This window comes from Gambusia affinis, linkage group LG14 (genome assembly GCF_019740435.1).
Source record: "Gambusia affinis linkage group LG14, SWU_Gaff_1.0, whole genome shotgun sequence".
NCBI classification, from domain to species: domain Eukaryota; kingdom Metazoa; phylum Chordata; class Actinopteri; order Cyprinodontiformes; family Poeciliidae; genus Gambusia; species Gambusia affinis.
In genome coordinates, this window is record NC_057881.1 from 25,364,520 (window position 1) to 25,386,304 (window position 21,785).

Sequence of the window (21,785 nt, forward strand, 5' to 3'; positions counted from 1 at the left end):
AAACGATGTGTAGATATATTTACCAAATTTTCTCGTTTGTTGTATAGATTTGGAAACAAGTGTTGATGTGACAGTGCAAAAAAAAAAATTAAAAAGCTTACTTTGGTGATTGTCTTCATCAAAGAGACAGTATGGGATAAGAAACTGCTTCTGTGGCGGCTAATTTATTCATTTTTTTCTTTTGCAAATATTCCTCCATAGAGTCAACCTGACAGTTTGTTTCCAGAATGTTTGGGGTCTGCAATTGTTTTGCTGGCCTGATCAAATATTTAACAAAAACAAAAATATATATATATATATTGTGGTGTCTTGTACCTCAAAATTACTTATTATTCAGAACCCCCATCCTCTGATCACAAATCCTTAGCTCAGCCTCAACCCAACTGCCTGCGACTCAAGATTTAAAATGTGAGAAAAATATCTTAAAAATCACAATGAATCAATTGCAGAAAAAATAATTCATATTTTTGTTGACTTAGAAAAATCCTTTATACACTTTGGAGGTGGCAGCTTAAAGTCCAGAACATTGACTTTCAGATCTTAGAACGTATACGCTGCTTTCAAAACAGAAGGAGAAAAAAATATTAATTGTAGGGAAATAAACACATCTTTTAGCTGCACATTGCACTTCTGTACACATTACAAAGGCAGAAATAAAGAAATGAATAATTAAACACATTTGAATGAAAATTACAATGATGAAAACCTGTAATGGCAACTAGTAAAACATAAACATGACTTACAGAGTGTAGTACTGACTACATACAGTATGTTACATAGTATGAAACAGAACAACCAGTTGTGGTACAGACAGATGGGTAGCTAGATGTTGATTAAAAAAGGGAAAATATATATTGTAGCCATTTTTTTCCTTATAGTGTATACACTGCACAACATAAGGCAGGTGGAGGGCATCTAATCTACATTAACTAGAATGGACAAAAAACAATAGTCTTTAGAGATGAATCTGTTGGACCACTTTTTCTTCTTCAAGTGTTTGTACGCCCTCTGACTGAAGAGCATCCTGGGAGAGAGCCTTAACTCTGGCCGTAAACCGTAAACACTGTTCTAACAGTAAGCTGTGGTCCAATAGCTTACTCACAAAATGTACTGCTAGTCTTCTACTTGCAATGAAAATAGAAAGTAAACATGACATAGATATGTAACTCTTTAACTGACGGTTTCATACTTTAAGCTTATAAACAACATTCTGAACCAGAAATAACTTTCTTACGTTTCTATCTCATAATAATAATAATAATAATAATAATAAAAAAGTGACCAAGAAAACACCATGGTGCCACTCTTCAGTTCACAGCCAATAAACTCCGCTTTTTGTGAGTTCAAGTCGGACCTCCAGGATCAGCTGTACTGCTCAGTCAGAGGTCGGGCTCCAGTCGGGGAAGCACCGGGAGGATGAGGTTCCCGAACGAGGAGTCCTGGGTGATGAAGAAGCCGGAGGAGTGGACGTGAGCGTGCTGCAGGGCGGCCTTCTGCTGGGCGGCGATGTGCTGCTGCTCCGCGCTGTCCCTCGCCTCCTTCAGGCTGCTCCGGCCCGACAGCGGGATGTTGGCTCCGGGACTGTTCATGGACTGGCCCTGCATCAGCCGCCGCTTCTCCTTGTCCAGTTCTGCCAGGATGGCCACTCGGGTTTTGTTCTGGAAGCCCTGTCCGGGAGGGTTGGCGGCCATTACGGCTTAATAACTAACCAACCAACGGAGCTGAAGAGGATAAAGTTCCCTTCAGGTGTCCTTATTCGGGGTAAATGTTTTGGTGGGATACCTTCCGTTTTGTGGGTTAAAATTTGTAAATAAATTTTATAGCTTTTTGTTGGTTAATTACAAGAACGGAAGCGCTTCCGGTTTGAGGACTGGTTTTCACAATAAAATAAAACGCATCGTTAATATTGTTGGAAAAACAGCTTAAAACTGTGTCCATTTTTACTATCTGCTTGACGCTTGTATTTAAGTAAATGCTTATTATATATTTTGTGACATTACAAACAACATACCACAGTGTAGTTTGAGATTTTATGTCAGAGCAATGCAAAGCAGGGCATAATAAGTTGTAAACCTCTAAAAAGTGTGGCACACATTTGTGTTTACCATTTTGAAAAGTGGAACAGGTTAGCACAGTTTAGCTAGACATAAGTTTTTTAAATTACTTTTTGCCAATGTTCTGAATGTTATACTGCGCCAACACTAGGTGGCAGTATGCGCCAGCTTGAAGACTTCGTAGGTTTGTAATATTGAAAATATTAAAGATATCAAGTTCAACCCTTTAAAGTAGAATTTCAAGTTTTCATTTTAACTTAAAAAATTATTTTAATCGGATTTATTGCCAATATTTTATTAATATTCTGTCCAGCCGATTCTAAATAAGTTTGATCAAAAATTAAACCTATTCTCTCTGTAATTTACTGTAATTGGTTTGCAGAAAAGTAGCCTAACCCATAAAAGAGTCCGCCATTATCTTATAACTACACATTATTATACCTAATGTGTAGGTATAAGTGAAACCTCCACATTATACAGATTCATCACAGTGATACATTAAGCATTTGTTCCTATTAACATTAAAAATGTTAGAAAATCATAATACATATGCAATGTGAAAAATTGCACAGGTAATATGCAATGCTTGTGTTACGTAGAGTGCATTTTGCATGAATTGGAAAAAAAAAAGTTATTTTCATTCCACTTAATCATGTTTTATTATTTGCTTCCATCACAGTATTCTTATTTTTTCTTAAATAACTACAGTACAGTATACAGAAATCCATTCACTTGCAAACAAATATCAGGTCTATTTACATGTTTACTTACAATATTTACATATGAACAGGAGGCGGAGTCTCCGAGGCTTGTGTGTCCCCAATGCGGGACTAAAGCTCACACATTTTGTCAACAACCTCGGTCATGAGACGCACGCGAAAAAACACTACGCAGAACCAAACATTTACAGGATGTACAATAACTACAAATGCAGTGAGTGACGATGGCACGTACAGTATCGTTCGGAAGAGACAGAGGAAGAAGTTAATGCATAAAAAATAAAAAAAATAAAAAAATCACTATGGCAACTTAGTTGTCACGTCCAAGATGTAACAGTATGTATAACATATGACACTACATATACACATTTCCATATCGGTAGATATGAAACATGTCAGTCCTCTTGAGTTTTTTCTTTTTCCACTTGTGGAGAACTGAGGTGATTACAAAGTGTCCTAGTTGTTTCTATAAACAATATTAAACAATATTTAAAGAATCAAGGGAAAAAAAAAAAACAACAAAACACTCACTGCTCTGTTTTCACACTCATTTTTCCAATCAAAACTGTGTGTGTTCCCTTTTTTTTTATTTTTAAATACATACAGTGTTGTAGAAGAGGTAAGAATAGTAATAATTAAAAAAAAAAGTCCACACACTCCTGTCATAAGGCAGGAATTTATGATGTAAAGCTGAATCGTTTCAAAATCTTATCCGGCATATTTTTTGTCTTTCTTTCTTTCTCTTTTACCGCCGTTTTAACAGGAGCGCACAAACTTTTTGTTTACTGTAGGATTGTAGTAATGGCAACATCCACTGAGAGATGCACGGGTCACATTTAAAAAGAGACAACTGAACAAAAAGCTCTGCAGATTCCGTAAGTGCAACCCTACAGACCTTAAATATATTTTAAATACTGCAAAGAGGAAGACTGTAAAAATCACATTAATAAATATTTAAATTAATTATTTAAACATATGTGCTAGCTGTCGTCAAGGTTTCGTTCCAGGTTTCAAGAAATTAAAGCGTTAAGAAATGACGCGGTCATCAGTAGCTGTTATAAATAAACATTTTTTTTAAAACAGTTGACTGGAGAAACTGTGCAGTTTTTCTTTTTTGTGCAAACTCGCTGTGCTCACGCGATTTGTTTTTTGCAAACTACAATGAGATATTCAGTGAGCGGTTGGCACTCGTCTGTTTGTGCATTCTCTTTTTCCCAAAACTTTGCCTCTGAAATACGAGGGAAATTCAGGCAAAAAACACAAGATTACAAAATGGCAGTTTCCTCCGATGTTTGCAAGTCTACTGTGACGTCATTTCCAGCGCAGTGCTAAATGTCGTTACTGTTCAGTGTCGCATGTACAAAAGCACCATTAATGCAAGTTTATCCCTCCCGCCCCTTTTCCTTTTTACATTTTGTTTTGTGCAATTTCATTTAGAGACCAACCTTTAAAAGGAAAAGATTCTCACTTTGTACTCAATAGTAGCATGTCGTACAAAAAGGTAAGGCTTGGCGAGGCGTCGAAAGTCACACCAGAAAAACATTGTGGATATTAAAAAAATAATAAAAATGGAGGAGCGGGATGTTTTGGGAAAGGCCTCAGTCAGCGCGGCTCATACGGTTTGTACTTGGATCCGCAGCAGCAGCATTGGCCGGACGATGCGGTTTCTGCGCGATCCGACGGGCCCCTGGGGTCTGTTGGGGAGGTCCGGGTCCTGGTCCTGGTCCTGGTCCGTTGGTCCCGCCCAGTGCAAAATGCCAGCCGGCCAACAGACTGGTCCGGAAGCCGCTTCCAGAAGATGCGCTAGATCATTTCCGTCACCTCCGTGGAGTCTGACTCCGAGTCCGCCTCGTCCCTGCAGCGGGAGGAGAATTGTTTTTGTTCAAACGGGTTGAAATGATGACACGTTTTAGGAACGCACCGATGTGAAAATTTGGGCTGACATCCACATCTACCAATATTTTAATGCAGTTTTGACACTTTTTGGGGACAGAAAAAAAAAAAAAAAAAGAGAGGACATCATGATAAAAAGTAAATAAATAAATTGTTGGTATTTATCAGACAGATACAGATATGTTAAAAAAAAAAAAATAAAAATACTAATATCAGCAGACAACAATGTTAGAGTCGTCGTATTGTACAAACTTGGACAATTTTTTAGTATTTTTAGATGGAAAAAGAAAACAGTTTCCATGGCAACTGTCCAAGACATCTTACCTCAGCTCTTGTAGGATCTTGCGGTTGCCCTGCCGCCTCTCCTCGGTGATGGGGTATGTGTACAGGATTCCCAGGCCGATTAAGATGAGGGCGACGGGGGCGGCCGAAACCAGCAGCTTCAAGGTCAGGTCCACTTCCTTAGGCTGGGAGCAACCTCTGGTGATGTATCCAGCAAAGCTAAAAACGGAAAACAAAAAAACAAAACAAAAAAAAAAAAACAGTTACGCATCGGAAACAAACCTTCGCAGCGAATCGACTGAATCAGAGAAGTGAAGAGCAAAAAGTTATCAATCAGTCATTTGGGTGATCTGATTGGATTTAGGCGTTTGATTAGAGACCGACGCATCTCCCCTGATGGTCTGGCAAGAGTCGCTATGCTTTCAACATGCCACTTTTTGGATTTTTTTTTTTTTTTCTTTTCTTAAACTGCGTGTGTTTTCTGTACATTTCATGAAAAATTACCTGATTTCATTCCATTTTTATTGCCACAAATCAAGAACCGACAAAGAATCTTTTTGGGATCTGGACAAATTTAGATGCGTCAAAATTAGAGGTGCGCAGATGAATCGGCCCAGATTTCCTTCATCGAGGGATACTAAAAATAAATAAATAAATCAAAATAAAAATGTATCTTATCCACCTCCAAAGTCTGAAAATAAACCTTGTCTGGTTAACAATCATCACCTTCACTTTTGCCAAATTTTTAGACCAAAAAATAGAAAAAAAAACAAAAGAAGAATATTGGTGTTAGGGTGATTAGCCAGAAAACTCCAATCGGTGCACCTCTACTTGTACTCTGTAGTAATATTTATAAAATCTGGATGGACTTCAATCCAAATCCTTTAAATCACACACAAAAAAACATATTTTTTAATGCAACAAACTGTAGAAATCAACTTAAAAACCTTTATATCCTTAAGCAATTTAGTGCAAGAGTTTCATTTTTGGACATTAGAACAAGAAATTCTCCGATTTCCAATTTTCCACATTTAGAAATAATCTAATCATATGCCATTCTTCTTAGGACAGCAGAAGAACCGGGACGTTTTAAAAGCATTTATGTGATGCTGTTTCTAGTTAGACTGTTTGGAGCAAGTCGTGGGGACATGGGAAGAAAAAAAAATGTCCCTAAAGTGACTCCGTATATTTTAGTTTGCATTCTGTTATTCCAAGCCTTTGCCTGGTCCAGAATAGTTTAGAATGTGTTTTTTAGTGTGAGCTCTTACTCTAAACTCAACGTGGAAACGCCTAGCGAGATGCCAGAGGCGAACTTGGTGAAGAAAACGTAGAAGGAATAAAAGATGGCTTCGTGTCCCGTGGAGTCCGGGTTCTGGACCTGGAAATCGTCGACGACGTCAGGCAGCATGGACCTGAGGAGGAGGAGGACAACAAAACCCGGTTCGTAAAAGCTGCCCGCAAAGAGCCTGAATGAAATAAAGAAGTAAAATAAAATCCAGATGAGGGATTAGCGTTGGGGGGGTTTGTACCAGGGCAGCAGGAAGGCTGCAGCCACAGCCACGCCGGAGGCAAAAGACACGAAGTAGGTGATGATGAGGTTCTTCGGTACGCACACCACCAGGATCATGAAGGGAACGGCAGACTGTGAGGAAGAAGGGGGAAAAATTAAAAATAAATATAAAAAAAAATAATAAAAAAAATCACAGGGTTAATCATTATTCCCAAAATATACTAGCAACACTAGATCTGGAGAGGAAGCGCGGATTTACCAAGGATCCGACGTAAGCTGCCATTTTCTTCCCGAAGCGAGTCAGGAACCACTGCCAGAACGGGATGGCCAGCGTAGCGGAGAACTGCACAGGAAGGAAAAGAAAGAAGGAAAGAAAGAAAGAAAGACAGAAAGAATGCATCAATATAGTTGCAAATAAGAGCTCAACATTCCAACTGATGACCTTCAGTTGCGTCCCTGCAGCTCTTTTACCAGAAACGCCCAATATAATAAGGCTCCAACGAAAGCAAATATGAGCCTCTTTCTGACCCAGCTGGACATCTTCATGAGTGAGCAGGAGAAAAAATAAATAAAAAGTCATTGTGCAGCAGTAGTTTTCCACCATGTTTGTGGGGTTTTATCTGCTTCTTCCAGAGGAGTCAAGCACACTTATCATGTAAACACGCCGACCCAAGTGGATTCAAGCTAAATGAAAACAAAATTTAAAAAAAATAATAAAAAAATGCTGAAAATCAGAATTGAATCTTCTGGAGAAGAAACCAAACAGCCCCGCAATTCAAAATGCTACATAATTTCATAGCAAAGCTTTAATTTTTTTGGTATTTTAAACAAGTATATCGTCATGAAACAAAGTCCTCGCAGTCTTTAGCAAAGCTTAATGATAGACTGACTAAGTCTGTTGAGAAAAAAAACCAAAAAAAAACTATATCAAATAAAAAAAAAAAAAAAAACTTGCAGTGGACTTTTCTCATTTAAGAATATCTCATCTCAAAAAAATAATTAAAGGAAGTGTTCATCGGCATCGACGCCATTTGCTGGTGGGTCAAATTTGCAGATAAATAAACCGACTCCAGGGGCCACAAACGGCCCTCGGCCCTCAGTTTGGACACCTCTGCTATAGAAAATCCATTGTGAAACTTTGAATAGAAGATCTCTGTCCAATTTGAGTTGCAGTAAAGAATTGGCAATAAGTTTGAGGTTTTTTTTTTTTTCTTAAAATGTCACAACCAGAATGATGTGAATATTTTTTCCAAGACATGAACGTCCTGACTCTGTAATCCCGTCGGACATTTTCACTAAAATGACAGACGGTAGAGATTAGGACGTCTTAGTGCCGATTATGGAAAATTTCATGTGGGGTTAGTTTTTCTTTTTTTTTTTTTGTTTTCAGAAAAATCTCTTCACTAAATGTAATGAACTTACATTAAAGTGGCTTTGTAATCCTTTCCATAAAGTAAAAGCTTAAAGTAATCTGTTCACCCTCGCTGACCTGGACTCGTTTGGCCCCGCCGCTAGTGAAGTCGAATAAAAAGGTCGGGATCCGCCGACTCGATTCTCAGGTTTATATCAAACTGGGTGAACAAAGGCGAGAGAAGAATGTGGCTCCCCGACCGTCTGTGGGAACGGCGTGACATTCAGAGGCCAAGGCGCTTTGAGTTACAGGAAGGTCCAGCCAGGAGAAACTGTTTTATGTCCGACCACAGAGCCGGCCTTGTACGGGACACGATTTATGTCCTCGCCTCGGGCAGGGAGAGCTTTTTGTTTCCACGAAAAACGGACCCGTCGCGGGTTCCGTCCCGTCTGAAAACGCCACCAGTAGGTTGTGAAGGCGTGCGAGCGCTCACCATGATGACCAGCAGGATGTTGTGGAAGTCCTTCCTGAATCCCAACGTGGCGCTGCAGAAGAGAGCGAAGTTTCCCTCCAGGAGCTGAAAAATAAAAAACAGACACTCGCTAAGTCACATTTTTATTAAAAAAAAACAAAAACAGAAACACACGTGTCTGTGATAGCGTGATGAATAAATCCAAATATGTTTGTAATAGAATAATATCAAAATGCCAACAAGTCAATTCATTCGAACTTTTTCCTCTTTTAATTTGACTTTTAACCAAAACAAAACAAAACCAACTTTTTAACAAGCGAAATTTAAAAAAATATATGTCTTATGCTGCTTCAGATCACCATTTCGGATTTTTGGCCAATTCTGATTTCTTTATTTTTGCCTGAAAAGTCACTAAATACAGCCACATGGTTGCCAAGTTGGCAACAGCGATTGGAATGTTTTGCCAGTATCCCAAAATTAGGAAAATCGGAGCCACATTTACCGTTTTATAACTCCAAAACGTACAACTATAACCTGGTGTTGGCAGCATTATACTTTGGGCTACTGTGATGTCCAGCTGGCTGTAGTAAACTTGAGAACATTTCTAACATTTCTCTTACACCAATAGGAATCAAGTTGCAGCACTGACAGCAACCTGATCCAAATCCATTCACATGTTGGGGCGTGAAGACTTTTATACTAAACATCATGTGTGTGACGTAACGAGGAGGAAAAGGTTCTGAAATGATTTGTTGCCCCCTGGGTTTTTCACGTGGGTCGGTGCGCACCATGAAAGCCAGCGAGGTGAAGAGGAAGCCCATGACCAGCTTGGCGTACGGCCCGTACCCCATCACCATCTTAATGCCCTGGAGGAAAGGCATCGGCTTCGATTTGATCCCCACAGCCTCTGAAAAACACACAAAGTAAAACAGCATTCAGTAAAACATTACTAATTAAATCTGATTCAGACGTCAGAAATCACCCTCTCTCTGATTCTTCACACATTTCTTTTCCCCACATCAAGTTGTCTTCAAAGCTCATCATTTACTGGACAAACGCGCTTTGTGAGGCTCTTTCCGCCTCACGAGGCTTTCAGTTTAAACCGCAGCTGGCTGTGCCCTCGTTCTCACGCGCGAGTCAGCCCACAGAGTCAGGCCACATCCCAGGCTTCCTACTGGCCAATCAGCTGATGTGGCCGAGTGAGAGCTGACTGACGGAGTCGGCGCTCACCGTGTTCCCTCACGCCGGAGAACAGGACGACGGCGCACAGGATGTACATGGAGCAGATGACGGCAGACGCGATCATGTACGCGTTCCTCTGCAACAACAAGAGACGAAGAAGAAATAAGGAAGATGTTTGTGGATGTTCGTCATTTCCAATCCAAATTTCACGTTGACTTCTGTTAAAGATTGAAAAATAAAAAAAACTTAAAAAAATAAAAAAAAAAGGTGTAAAGAGCATTTGTTTACCGTGTGCTGCAGGGAATGGTCCGAGTTGTTGTGGCTCGGGGGAATGGAGGAGTTGTAGGACAGGCAGGGGGCGTGAGCGTTGCCCACGATCTGACCCTGGATGGCCGTGGCGAGGACGCTGCCCAGAACCTCCACCGTCATCCCTGACGGGACCAGCAGAACACATCAAGTCAGGCCACCAGACGGGAAATCTGCCTTGTTTTTTATTTTTTAAAGAGGGAAATAAAACTTTTCCCGCGTGCTGAGGTTGGACTTACTATACGCCGTAGCAGAGTCCCTCTCCTTCTGGTCGGAGGTGATGAACATGGTGAGGGCAGAGTATGGCACATGGAAGCACTGGGGGGAAAAAAGAAGAAAAAAAAAGATCAAATTGATGTTTATGACTCAAAAAAAGAAGTATACTTCAACTTTCTTTGAAACAAAATTTTGGACAAAATTTGAAGAAACGGCTACAATATGAGCTGAGCAAATTATTTACTAGCTTCTTTATTGTTGCTTTCCAACAACACTAATAACGTGTTATTACAACCCTTCGATGTTTCTGCAGGTTTCATCAATTCAAATATAACACTTTTTAAGACCAGTAAGAGTAGCTGTGTTTCCATTATAAATGCGCACAAGTCTTTGTCAACGTTCCGCTAACGTCGAAAACGCACAATGTCGCAATTGCGGCGTTTCCAATCGCATAAGAAGCGCAATTAAAATCATATGTGAAAAAGTCTGTTGATGTGTTCAAGTCGTCAAAATAAAAACACTCCTCAGCAGCTTCCTTCTACCACTTCCTGTTGTCTTCTTTGTATTTTCCAACAGTAGTTACATCTGGCTGTTGATCAAAGGTGCGAAAAAAGTGATTAAACTTATTTGATACAACCAAAAAACTACCTCATCTTAGCGCAAAATGCTTTTAATTTTTTTAAAAAAGCTAGTTTTTGGGATTTTTTTCAAAACTAACGTGTTTCCATAAGGAAATGTATTTTTGTACTTCCAATTTGCGCAGTAGTATGGTCAGTGGAAATGCAGCTAGTAAAATTTAAGACCTGGATTATGACAGAAATTTGCAGAAGAAATTACATATTTTGCAATGTTCTCTAACCCCCATATTGACAAGCCTTTTTTCACTTAACCATGAGACACATACAAAAAGACTTAGTTAGCAAAGTTTTTGTTAGCAGCTAGTTAGCGTTAGCCTCAACCGACTCGAGTTGCAACTTTTGCCTGACAGAAAAAACAACAAAAAACCCCTGTTCCATGGAATATACAATGACAAATTTTAAGACCTGTGATTAACACATTGAAGGACATCTTACTTTTTAAAACTGAATTCAAGATATTTTAAGGCTTTACCCTTAGATACACTAATGACTTTTTAAGGATGCGCCGACACACTATCCCTCAAATGACGAGGCTTGAAACTTGGAAAACGTTCCAGACGTGAAACATGTGGAATGAGGAGGTCATTGACAGAACATTTCCTGCTCCACTGGAGAGAGACAAAGGTGAGTGTAGATTGCTCAATTCCTTCCTCTTTCCTTCCAAATCTGCAGCCCAGCCACCTCTCTGTGTTGAGCCACACCTGTCTTCTACGAATGCTTTACAGAACAGGAAGCAGGCTGCTCATCCTGCTCGCTTAGAAATGCCTGAAGCCTTACCAAGCTTTGATGTGAAGTGCATAATATGTTCCAAAGTCATTGTACTGAAACAACAACACGCCCTCCTAATACAATGGAGTGATGAAAGATGCTGACAGGTACTTTAGTGGGGGTTTGTGCGTGTGTGTGTATATATATATATTTGGGTCAGAGTCTGTAATTCTGACCCTTTAAGTAGTGTAGAATAAGAATAAACAAAGGCATTCAAAACACGCAAAGTTTAGGACTCTGATCTGGGTTTGATACTTACTGTCTGCAGGGTCTGGAAGATGCAGTAGAAGAAAATATACCAGATGACTTTGCCGTTTTCAAAGGGGGGGACGTACCATATGAGGAAATAAGACATCACGGCAAAAGGAGTGGACAGTAAGATCCTGCAGATGGACGAAAAGAGAGAACAACATCAGAGACTGAAGAAGCGACGAAGCAGAAAAACATTTATTTTGAACAGACAATAAAAAGTAATAACAGGAAACTAAGGTAAAAAGTCTTGAATTTTACACACTATAATTGAAAAGGAGCAGGCAGAAGAGCAAAGATCTTTATTTTCTTTTTTTTTTTTTTTTAAAGCTGGCTTCTATTCGTACTTTGTTTGAGCTCATAGTTTAATCACTTATTTAGATCCACCGCACACACTGATATACAGACACTCTTGTTGGTTGTTCTGATACTTTTTATTTTATTTCCTTCTTTTAAATTATAACTCCTCTCTCTGTCACTAAACATTTTTTGAAAATTGTGTGGGAGTTGACAGTTTCCTACTGTGAATATAAATGGTGGAGTTTTGAGTTCAGAATTTTTTTTTTAAAGAAATTTAAAAATGGATTTGTGCTAACAGACCGTTTAATTATTTAAATTGTTCTGCAACACGTGCTCTCTCACACAGTGTGACGTCACCTAATAATAAACAAGCAGAGGGGAAAAAAAAGCCTGAACGAAATCTACTATTACAGAAGGTTCATGTAAAATCAGAACTGGAAGAACCACCAGAGTTTGGACATCAGGTGGTAAGATCTGACTGGTCCGTCTCTGATGGTGTGACCTTCGGGAATGGCATGATCTCAAGGTTACATTTGTTTAAAAAAGAAGAATGCTGTTGAACATGTTGTACGGAAGATTTCCTGGATCTTTTTTTTTTTTCCAACCTCGTTTAAAGAAAAAAAAGTGGGCCGACCAACACCGTCAACACTTGCACTCAATGGAAATAAACAGGTAAGGAAATGAACTCGTCCTCCCGATTGTCTAAAATATCTACCAGAACACCAAAGCAAGTTGTGAAGTCATATGCAAGTCAAGATGATCAGTCATTACTGTATGTAAACAAAGCGACGCCCCGATTCTTCCCACGCAGTCGCTGGCGAGGATCCAAGTAAATCCTGCCTCTCATTATTTCTAATGTAGCTCTGAGGCACAGCAGGGGGGAAGAGGTGGGGCATGTTTATGTTGCTCTACTGTGCATGTGATGTCATTAACTGGAACCTAGTGAGAAGAGACAGGCAAGTCACGGCAGCCGCATCATCAAAGCTAAACTCACAGGAACGTAAATACATCTGACACAGGATCAAACATGTTGTCTAATTTTGTTTTGTGTCCTCAGGAGAAATTACTACTGTATTAGTGACACGGTCTTGCATCTTACCAACAGATACAAGACATTTCAGCATTTGCACACCCAGTGACCCTGCAGAACGGAGCCGACAGCTTAGCCTATATTAGCGCTAACCTGATGCCGCGGCTGGAAGCATATTATTAGCTTTGCTGATTGGGGGGAAACGCCACTTTCACTGACGGATCACTCAACAAGTGACAGCTGTAAAAAAAATAATAATAATCTGGTCACACAAAGCTGCCTGGACTTGTTTTAGTGCCTTTTAATTCAAGTTCATGAATTAAAAATACCCTGTAGCAATAGCAATTATTGCTGCAGGGTGTGTCACTGTAGCAATAATTGGTCAAACATTCTGGTTCTCAAGAGGTGGATTGTTGATTTAAAGCTTTAATGACATTTTAGACTTGAGAAATGTTAAAGGTGCTCATAAATGCCTCAGTGGTGAGGCAGAAAAGCCATTTATTTACCTTCCACACATTTTATTTACTCTAAAACTTGCTCACTAGTAACCCTGCTGCAACAGAAAGCCTCGTTCTGAAATCTGAACTGGAGTAACCTTCTGGATTCCTCAACCAATCTTTAAAAAAAAAAAAAAAAAAAAAAAAAAGAATTCCACAGGCCTGTGTGCTGCTACGCGATTGGCCCAGACAGGTGGTGTGTTCTCGTATAGACCAATGAGAAGCTGCCTCCACTCCCCCTCCCCCCCCCCTCCTCCTCCTACAGCCTTCACAATGGAGCGCTTCGCCCGCTTCCTCCCGTGTCTCTCGTGCTTCGCTCATCTGTACAGCCGAGCAGAACTGGGGGATAATGTGACCCAACATGCCGACCATTCCTCCTCAACCCACCCACCTCCTCCTTCTCTTCTTCCCCCCACAATGACGAAATAAATAGTGGAGGAAATGCGTCTCGCCTCGTCACGTCAGCATCCTGAGTGACCTAGCTTTAAAACGCTCTTTACCGTTAAGCTAGTAAGGAGGACGGTTTGTTTTAGTCCATAAAAAGTGAAGCGCGGTTGGAAGTTTAGATCCGATTCAAGTCTTTTAAGAATGAATTGATCTTTGTTGCTCAGGTACAAAACCTCCACTTACATCATTACTGATTAAGTCACTACTGAATGAATGAAAGCACACGCTCTTGTGTGTTGAACACCTGAGGGAAAATAATGCATCTAGCGCTAGTTTGAAGATTTTAGTGGGGACCACCGAGACGTTTCCCTTCCCATAAAAAAAAAAAAATATTTTCCTCAACTGGCCCGTTTCCATCCCCCTAACAATCACACTGCGATGTGCTGACAGGAAACTGACGAGCTCTTCTATAATCAGACCCTTCGCTGATACCCTACACCTCCTTTGCCTCAGTGTGTCAAATATGGCCACCCAATATGAGGGTCAAAGTTTACAGGAGACATTTTTGGACTTCTACAATACACACACGAAAAAAATTTTAAAATCAACCAAATTTGAAACAGACTCATGCCGTATGATTCAGTGTGATACTATTTACACATTTCATAATTTATCACCAGAAAAAAAACAAAAACATTTGTTTCAAAGCTTGTAACAAGACAGAACATGAGAAACAAAGGGTGTCACTGGTGTCATGACGCATTAATGGTGACAGACAGATAACACTTTAGACTAGGAGTGTGTCAGTAGGGATACTTTCTGAGAAGTACATTGTGTACTTTGTAGGAGAGACAGAAAAGAAGGTGAAGTTCTGTATCAGGTGGGAGCAGGAGCGTGCATAGATATCTTTTGGGAGGGTGGCAGGAGCTCAAATGGAAAAAAAAAAAAGGACATCCTCAGATGCCTTAGTGATATGAAATTTGTAAGGCACAGCTTAAACATTATGTATTCTACCAATATTCTGTCTGATGCAGATGTTTGATAAATTTTACAAGAAAAAAAACTATTTTTATCTAGAAGAAAAATAGCAGGCAAGAAATACAAAAAATATTGGGCAGTATATAATATAGACATGATGTCCTGGGCTACAAATAATATATATATATATATATATATATATATATATATATATATATATATATATATAAATAAAACAATTTCAGAAGGGCACGTTTTTTTGTCCAGATGAAAAAGGGCAGGTAAAGTAGCTAGTGTCCATCTATCCACATTCCTGCATAGGAGTTATATTTGCCAGAACCATGCAAATGATCTTGCACTTGGAAGAGTGCGAGAGAACATTTCTGCAGCAGCTCGATTTGTTTAGGCTCAACACCCAACAGCTTTGTTTGTTGTTTAGACCTCCTGAAATCTATTCTGGACTCTTTCAGTCAAATGTTAATCACTCCACTGGATGAATAGAAAGAGAAAATAGAGCAGGAGGAAAGAGAAGACAAATGTACAAAACAGTGCAATGAGGAAGAGGCAATTTTGCCTCATAGTAACCTCTCTGCTAACGATGACTCAGGCACCTCAAGCCCCGCCCCCAAACAATGACACGTGTCCAGTCTGGCTGGAAAGCTTCCATTCACTTACTGGGCCCCCCCCACCACTCCATTAAGCTGCTGCAGTACAAAATATGTGATAACAAGTGAAGTTATGCAACTGGGCCTCATCAGGAGGGGTCGCATTTGGCAGAACCCCAACTTCCACAGAGGTCTACCGAAGTTTCAGCAGGAGAAGCAGAGTTTCATATATTAAAAAAAACAAAACAAAAAACAGGCGTACCAGGGCATCATCCGTCCGAAACGAGTCCACGGGCTCCGGGAGACCAGAAAGCCCACCGTGGGGTCCGTCACGGCGTCCCACGCTCGGCCGGTGAACAGGATGATTGAGGCGTAGAAGGGATCCAACTGCAAGAAAGAAACTGTCAGCACTTTCACTGTAGATGTTTTACAGGTACTGTAAAGGTTCCAGGTAAGCTGAAAACATCTCACACTGCTGCTGTAAAGTTGAACAGCAGCAGTAAAACAGTAAAAAAAAAAAAAAATATATATATATATATATAACTGTAAACTTTATAAGGCAATAATTAGCAGGCGAAGGAGGCCCTTCGACTCCTGACTGTACGATCTGCACCACGTCGTCTCACCCAAAGGGGGCCCCGTAACGAGCCGCCTTGGACGGCCAACAAAGACAAAACCCAGCGACGCCTCGGGCTCAACGGGGCTTATTGTGGCCCGAGCCATCAGATTAGTGAAAGAGCCTATTAAACTAAGACCCTCCTCACTGGCCTGGCTTTGTTCCTCACCTCCAAAATATTCAATAGAACAAGCACCCCACACATTAATCCTCTCAGATACAGTAGAGCCTAATCACAAAGCCAATAATGTCAGCAAGTTAGAAACTTTTCCTTCCAGCTACAATCCCCGTCGTATTAAAAAACAGACTTTCTTTTTGAAAAGCGCAGCGGTGAAGTTTTAGGTCACTTACCTGAGCTACGTCGAGTAGGTAGAGCTGCAGGAAGAAGCCCAGAGCACATCCTGTTATCTGATAGGGCGCGCCGCCGATCGCATAGCAGATCTTGTTGCAGAGCGACAACCTGGTCCTGTGCTCATGCTGAGGAGGGAAAAACAAAACAAAACAAACAAAAAAGAGACTTGATTAACACAGAAAAAACTTTTTCTGTAAAAGTATTTGAGTCTTTGTGTGCAGCAACAGGTTGGGAAGAGGTGCTCCAGCATTTTCTCTGTAATTCTTTGATTTATTGGTGATAGTTTTGAATCCAGCAGAAAATTAAAGCTGTGAAAAACATACAGGAACGATTCTGCTGCTTTGATTTCGATGATTCCTTATGCATAACAATGTGAAGGCGTTTCTACTTCTACTTTTTTGTAGAAGTGCAAAAAGGTCTGCCATTAACAGATGTTTAAATATTGTTTATCCATTTCCTTACTACTTTTGTATTGCGTCCTTTTTTCCAGCATTGTGTGTTTTTTTTTTTTTCCTTTTATGGCATTTTTAATGGAAAAGTTAATAAATTACAGACAAAAGTGAAAATGATCTAAATTTTAAACAAAAGCTTGACTAGCTGCAAGTCGATTCAACTATAGACCAAAAAGGTCAGAAACTCAGTTCTGACCAATATTTGCACCGATCACAATTTCTTATGAGAAAAATCAATCTTATTGTTTTCACTCGTAAATTGTGGCCGATTTTTGAACTCCCGAAATTAAGGAAATCTGGGCCGATTTATCGGTGCACCCCTTGCAAATTGAAAATTGGTCTATTCTGATCCGTCAACCAACAGCTACAACTTATATAAACGTATGCATCAAGTCAGTGAAGGTTCATTTTTCAAGTCAATAAAAAATTAACATTCAAGGAACCGTCAAGGTTTCGTTTAAATGTCCAGGTTTAGCACGCCCAAACCTCTGGAGTCATTTTCTGAGCATCCCCCTCTCCCCCCGTTTCTTTCTAAACTCCTCAACTCGTCAGCATCGCCACTTAGAATTAGGATGGAGAAACATGTTTGCAAGAGTCTCATAAGAAATTTGGCCCAAATCTTTAATCACCACAAAGTCCTAGAAGAACGCGAGAGTTCCCGTTGGCCAGAAGAAACAGCACGCAGGGAGCAGCCGGCCGCGAGGAAACAACCGAGCTTGGATTCCCCAACAAGCGCCAATTCTTCTTCATTTTCTCCACCGTCGACGCAACTGATACTTCAACAGACAGGACTGTAAACACTCTGTCTAATGACAGCACACAAACTGAGGCGACTAGTGTCAGCCGGGGCGAGACAACGTCGCTGTTGTCGGCCAAGTCAGGAGCTGCCAGGGCAACAGGATCTTGGCAGCAGTCTGGACTGACTTAATAGCCCAAAGCGGGGAGAAGGGGAGCGCTGCCAGTTTGACCACAGGAAGTGAGGTGAGAGCACACCCTATTCCTGACCAATTGGAGCGCTGGATCAACAAAGCCGCCGCTGGGGCCAGTCGAAATGAACCCGCGTGATACCATCTATGTATGAAAATGTTTCCTAAACCACACAGGTATATTTCCACCACTCCTTGTTCCACATGTGTCACTAGTGTGGACAAAATACTTGGCCTTAAACAATACATAGCATGATAGCGAGTAAATAGGCTTCTCCCTTGTTAATACACTCAACTCCGCTTTGTTTAGGCCACGAATGGCCTCTTTCTCAACAAAAGCGATCCCTGTGACAACAAGTGAGATTTTATTCACCGTCTGCCACCGTGGCAGAAGCAAAACTTGATTTTCTTCCCTTCACCTTGCTCAATTGGGCCACACCTTGTTCGACCTGAACGCAAAAGAATTGTACGCCTTTCTGTTCCTGAGGGAGAATAGACAAATGCATGAAAATAAAAAACAAACAAAAAAAATGAACCCATCGGCATCTGACAATTTTTCCGATGACAAGTTTATTATTTTTTTTTTATTCAAATCAGATTAAATGTTAGCAGCTTTGATGCATAAAGGGTGATTATAATAGGGGTGTAAATGTTTTACATCTAAATCAATTCTAAGCCAATGCATCAGGAATATGCATCACATTTTTCCTCATTGAACAATCAGGTTTTTCTTAGCCGATACCGATATCTGGGATTCTTAGACATGCCAATTCTGGTTTTGTCAAGTTCGGATGTTTTTGGAACACACAACAGACGTAAATACAAGCTGTTGACGACCTTATAAACCCGTAGTTTTAAGTTGAACAGCAAAAGAATTACAAGATTATTCCCCACGGAAGCACGAGAACATACATCCTTCATCTTTATGCACTCTGGGATGTCCTGGGACAATAAAACACAAGCTGGCGTTTTACAAGTTCTAGTTTGATCTAAAATACATAAGTAATTAACTGAGCAATGTGATGAAGGGGTGACACAAAGAGAAGCTTTTTAACACTACTTTCAGAGCCTCCACATCAGCTCACTGACTGTAAACAGCACACATATCAGTGCTGCTGTTACATGCTACTACTGAGCTCTGATAAGAGGAAATACGTGGGAAAAAGAGGAGGGGGGTTTCCAAACAAAGTCATTATGAATGAGGTTAGTTGTGATTTCAAGCCGCTCCGTTTTGTTGTGAGTACAGATAGAGAAAGGTCGGGGACGTTTGACTGCCTCAGCTGTTTCTGACACGTCACCTTGATGGGCGCTTCCTGTTGCGTTCAGAGCGATGGAAGATATGAATATTTTCCCAAGATTACTATGGAATTTCAATTAGTTGTTGAGGTTGTGCTGCAATATGGACAGACAAGCCTATACAGACTTTAGTCACACCCTTCCATCCCCCTATGGCAATAAGAGTTGGAGCCTAAGGCAAAGTTTCATCCTATTTTCTTACAGTAAATTCAAAATTACCGTCGCGTTATTCCTGACCTGAACATAAAGTGCTTCATAAATTGCTCGACGACGCGATCTGACCGATTTTAGCATATTTTCAGCTGGGTAATTTACTGAAATTAAAATGTTATTCTCTTACCGACACATTTTGATGCACGTGACAAAGTAACTGCTAAGATAGCTGTGAAATGTATGAATTAAGACGAATGTTGCCCCGGTCATGAACATTTTCGAGGTTTACATTTAATTCCGATGGCTTATTTGAGAGCAGAGGGGAAAAAATACATAACCTCCAAATATAAAAATGTTAAAGCTTCTTTGCGCGTGATTCCTTTAAGCGAGATTAGCATATTTAAAATATTATGAGGACACGCTGACGAGAGAAAAAGAAAACAGGGCGGGAGGTACGCGTGGGCTTGAGTCGGTTTTTTAAATTGAATTGATACTGTTTGCTTCCATGCACCTTTTATATCTTTTATTTCATTCATTTTATGCAGTTCTAGGGTAATAGCAAGCCATATTTCGCTAAACTAATATATAAAAGAGATCAAAGTGAGCGTCTCGCGCCCCTTCTCGGCTAACGTAAGTGATTCACTCCTTTGAAACGTCAGTTTGCCGGGTGTGCTCCATTCATTCCAGCTTCCAACACTCACTCCTGAAAACGTGCCTCATTCCGCTTTAATGCGAAATAATATAAAGGTTTAAAAAAAAAAAACCCAAAGCAAGATTGGTAATCTTCTTTTCCCCACATACTCTTACCTTTCTTGAGAGCTTGATAGCATCCGAGCTGACCGACTTGTTTAATAAGCTGGCATTGGAGTATTGTTCAGCTCCTTCTCCTTTGGCCATCGCAAAACAAAAAGGGGAAAGTGGGGAGGGGAGAGAAAATAGCAGGTAGCTTCGTTGAACTTGGCCCAAAATAAAACCAAAAAGGTCTGAGCAGCCACGCCTGTAGTATCCTCCCTCTACGACAAATGTTTGAAAACTGAGGAGGATGAGAGCAGGGTGAAGGTATGGTAGTAATTTTAGAGCTCTCTCTCTCTCACTGGGCCCCCGCCCCCGGTTTGAAACGTGCTATTCACCCCACATCTAGCCCCGCCCCCTCAGGCGGAGACTTCTGCAACAAGGTGATAAGGCAAGTTCTTACTCATTTCTCTATCGGCGTGTGAACAAAATATTGCGTAAACCATGCATGCTTCTTAAATTGCTCACATCTGTCTGTTAATGGATCCTAGGGCAATCCAGCATGCATTTGTAGCAGTTTCCAGAAACTCCTGCCTTATTAATGTAATCAAACCTGCATGTGTGGACAAATCTGCAGAGTGATGAGGTCAGAAGGCACCTCATCCTATTATCCTATTTTCTCATTTTCAGTTTGCTTTTTACAAAAATCTACTAAAAATATTATTATTATTATTATTATTATTATTATTATTATTATTATTATTATTATTATTATTATTATTATTATTATTTCTACTCCTTTGACACAATTATGGTAAATTAAAAGCAACAACATTCTCTACAGTCTTAGGTTTGGATTGAGTTTTCATGTTGAGATCAATCCCAGTTTTGCTTGAAGTCTTTTTTCCCCCCTGGTGGTAAAAATTATGTACAGTGTGTCACTGTTTGTCCTTACTCGGACATGTAAAGTCTGAAGAATGCACTGGGTTCATGTTGGCCTACGCTGAAACAAACAGATTTTGTCTAAAGATGATAAAATTTTATTAAGTAAAGAAAAATCTGCTGGTTGCCTATATATCATATACAATATCATCAGCCTGTTCAGACCGCAATTAGCATCAACCTCTATAAATTTAAAGGATCCTAAGCACTCTATTGAAACAAAATATATTTTAATTGCATGAACAAAAAAATAGTAGATGCCAGTTTTCAAGAAACAAATTTCATGATTTGCACATTCGCAGTTTTGGTTTTTACGCCACTTTTTCAGGCATAAAATGGCACACACATCATTTTGTGAAACTGTAGCCTGTTATTTACAATAAAAACAGAACTTTTCACGTTTTAAAACCATAGAAATGTTAAAATTCTTCAATCTTGCTTCGACTATAGCTTACGCTTCTTCTTCGTGCAGAACAAGTGCACTAATGTGATTGTGAAATGGCTTTTCTTTGTGGGGGGTGGGGGGTCATTTTCCACACATTTTCATCTGGACAACTCACCAGAAACATCCAGATGCAGAGAAGCAAACGCTTCGGCACGTGAGAGTTGGTACGCGGGAGGGAATGAAACAGTTCACACGAGGTTTCAAAATCATAACAGAAACAAAAAGGGAGAAAACTGCAACATGGTGATAGAAAATGTGGGTAGAAATTGACCTTAGAATGCCTCTTTTGTGTATTAGCTGTTGTTTTTTTTTTTTTTTTTTTGCTTTTACAAACTTGTGTGATGTCAGTAATATCAAAGCACATCACCTTTTAACTCGGGCCTCCACTTTGAGGATTTTCTCAAGGAACCCCTGTGATGTTGTGTCCTTCAAAA

At 40.1% G+C, this 21,785-nt stretch overlaps 2 protein-coding genes across 2 annotated transcripts; both read right to left on the reverse strand.

The window, feature by feature from the left end:
• Nucleotides 1–215: 215 nt before the first annotated feature.
• Nucleotides 216–2,550, reverse strand: LOC122843931 (SOSS complex subunit C-like). The gene has a single exon (XM_044139075.1). It carries the CDS (start codon nt 1,689–1,691, stop codon nt 1,380–1,382), a length of 312 nt encoding a protein of 103 aa, XP_043995010.1. The 5' UTR covers nt 1,692–2,550; the 3' UTR covers nt 216–1,379.
• Nucleotides 2,551–2,688: 138 nt separating this feature from the next.
• mfsd2ab (major facilitator superfamily domain containing 2ab) lies at nt 2,689–20,501 on the reverse strand. The gene is made up of 14 exons (XM_044139074.1): nt 20,040–20,501; nt 16,405–16,530; nt 15,700–15,824; nt 11,651–11,774; nt 10,009–10,087; nt 9,752–9,894; nt 9,512–9,599; nt 9,070–9,188; nt 8,303–8,386; nt 6,718–6,801; nt 6,478–6,590; nt 6,217–6,360; nt 4,991–5,167; nt 2,689–4,628 (listed from the first exon to the last, which is right to left on the reverse strand). Exons 1-14 carry the CDS (start codon nt 20,127–20,129, stop codon nt 4,577–4,579), a joined length of 1,548 nt encoding a protein of 515 aa, XP_043995009.1. The 5' UTR covers nt 20,130–20,501; the 3' UTR covers nt 2,689–4,576.
• Between the last annotated feature and the right edge of the window lie 1,284 nt (nt 20,502–21,785).

Coding starts and splice junctions, on each gene's coding strand:
- mfsd2ab (XM_044139074.1), bottom strand. CDS start 20,129: ATGGCCAAAGGAGAAGGAGCTGAACAATACTCCAATGCCAGCTTATTA. Junction 16,531..20,039: donor CTATCAAGCTCTCAAGAAAG/GTAAGAGTATGT, acceptor TTCCCTCCTCAG/CATGAGCACAGGACCAGGTT. Junction 5,168..6,216: donor GTTTCCACGTTGAGTTTAGA/GTAAGAGCTCAC, acceptor TTCCGTTTTTAG/CTTTGCTGGATACATCACCA.
- LOC122843931 (XM_044139075.1), bottom strand. CDS start 1,691: ATGGCCGCCAACCCTCCCGGACAGGGCTTCCAGAACAAAACCCGAGTG.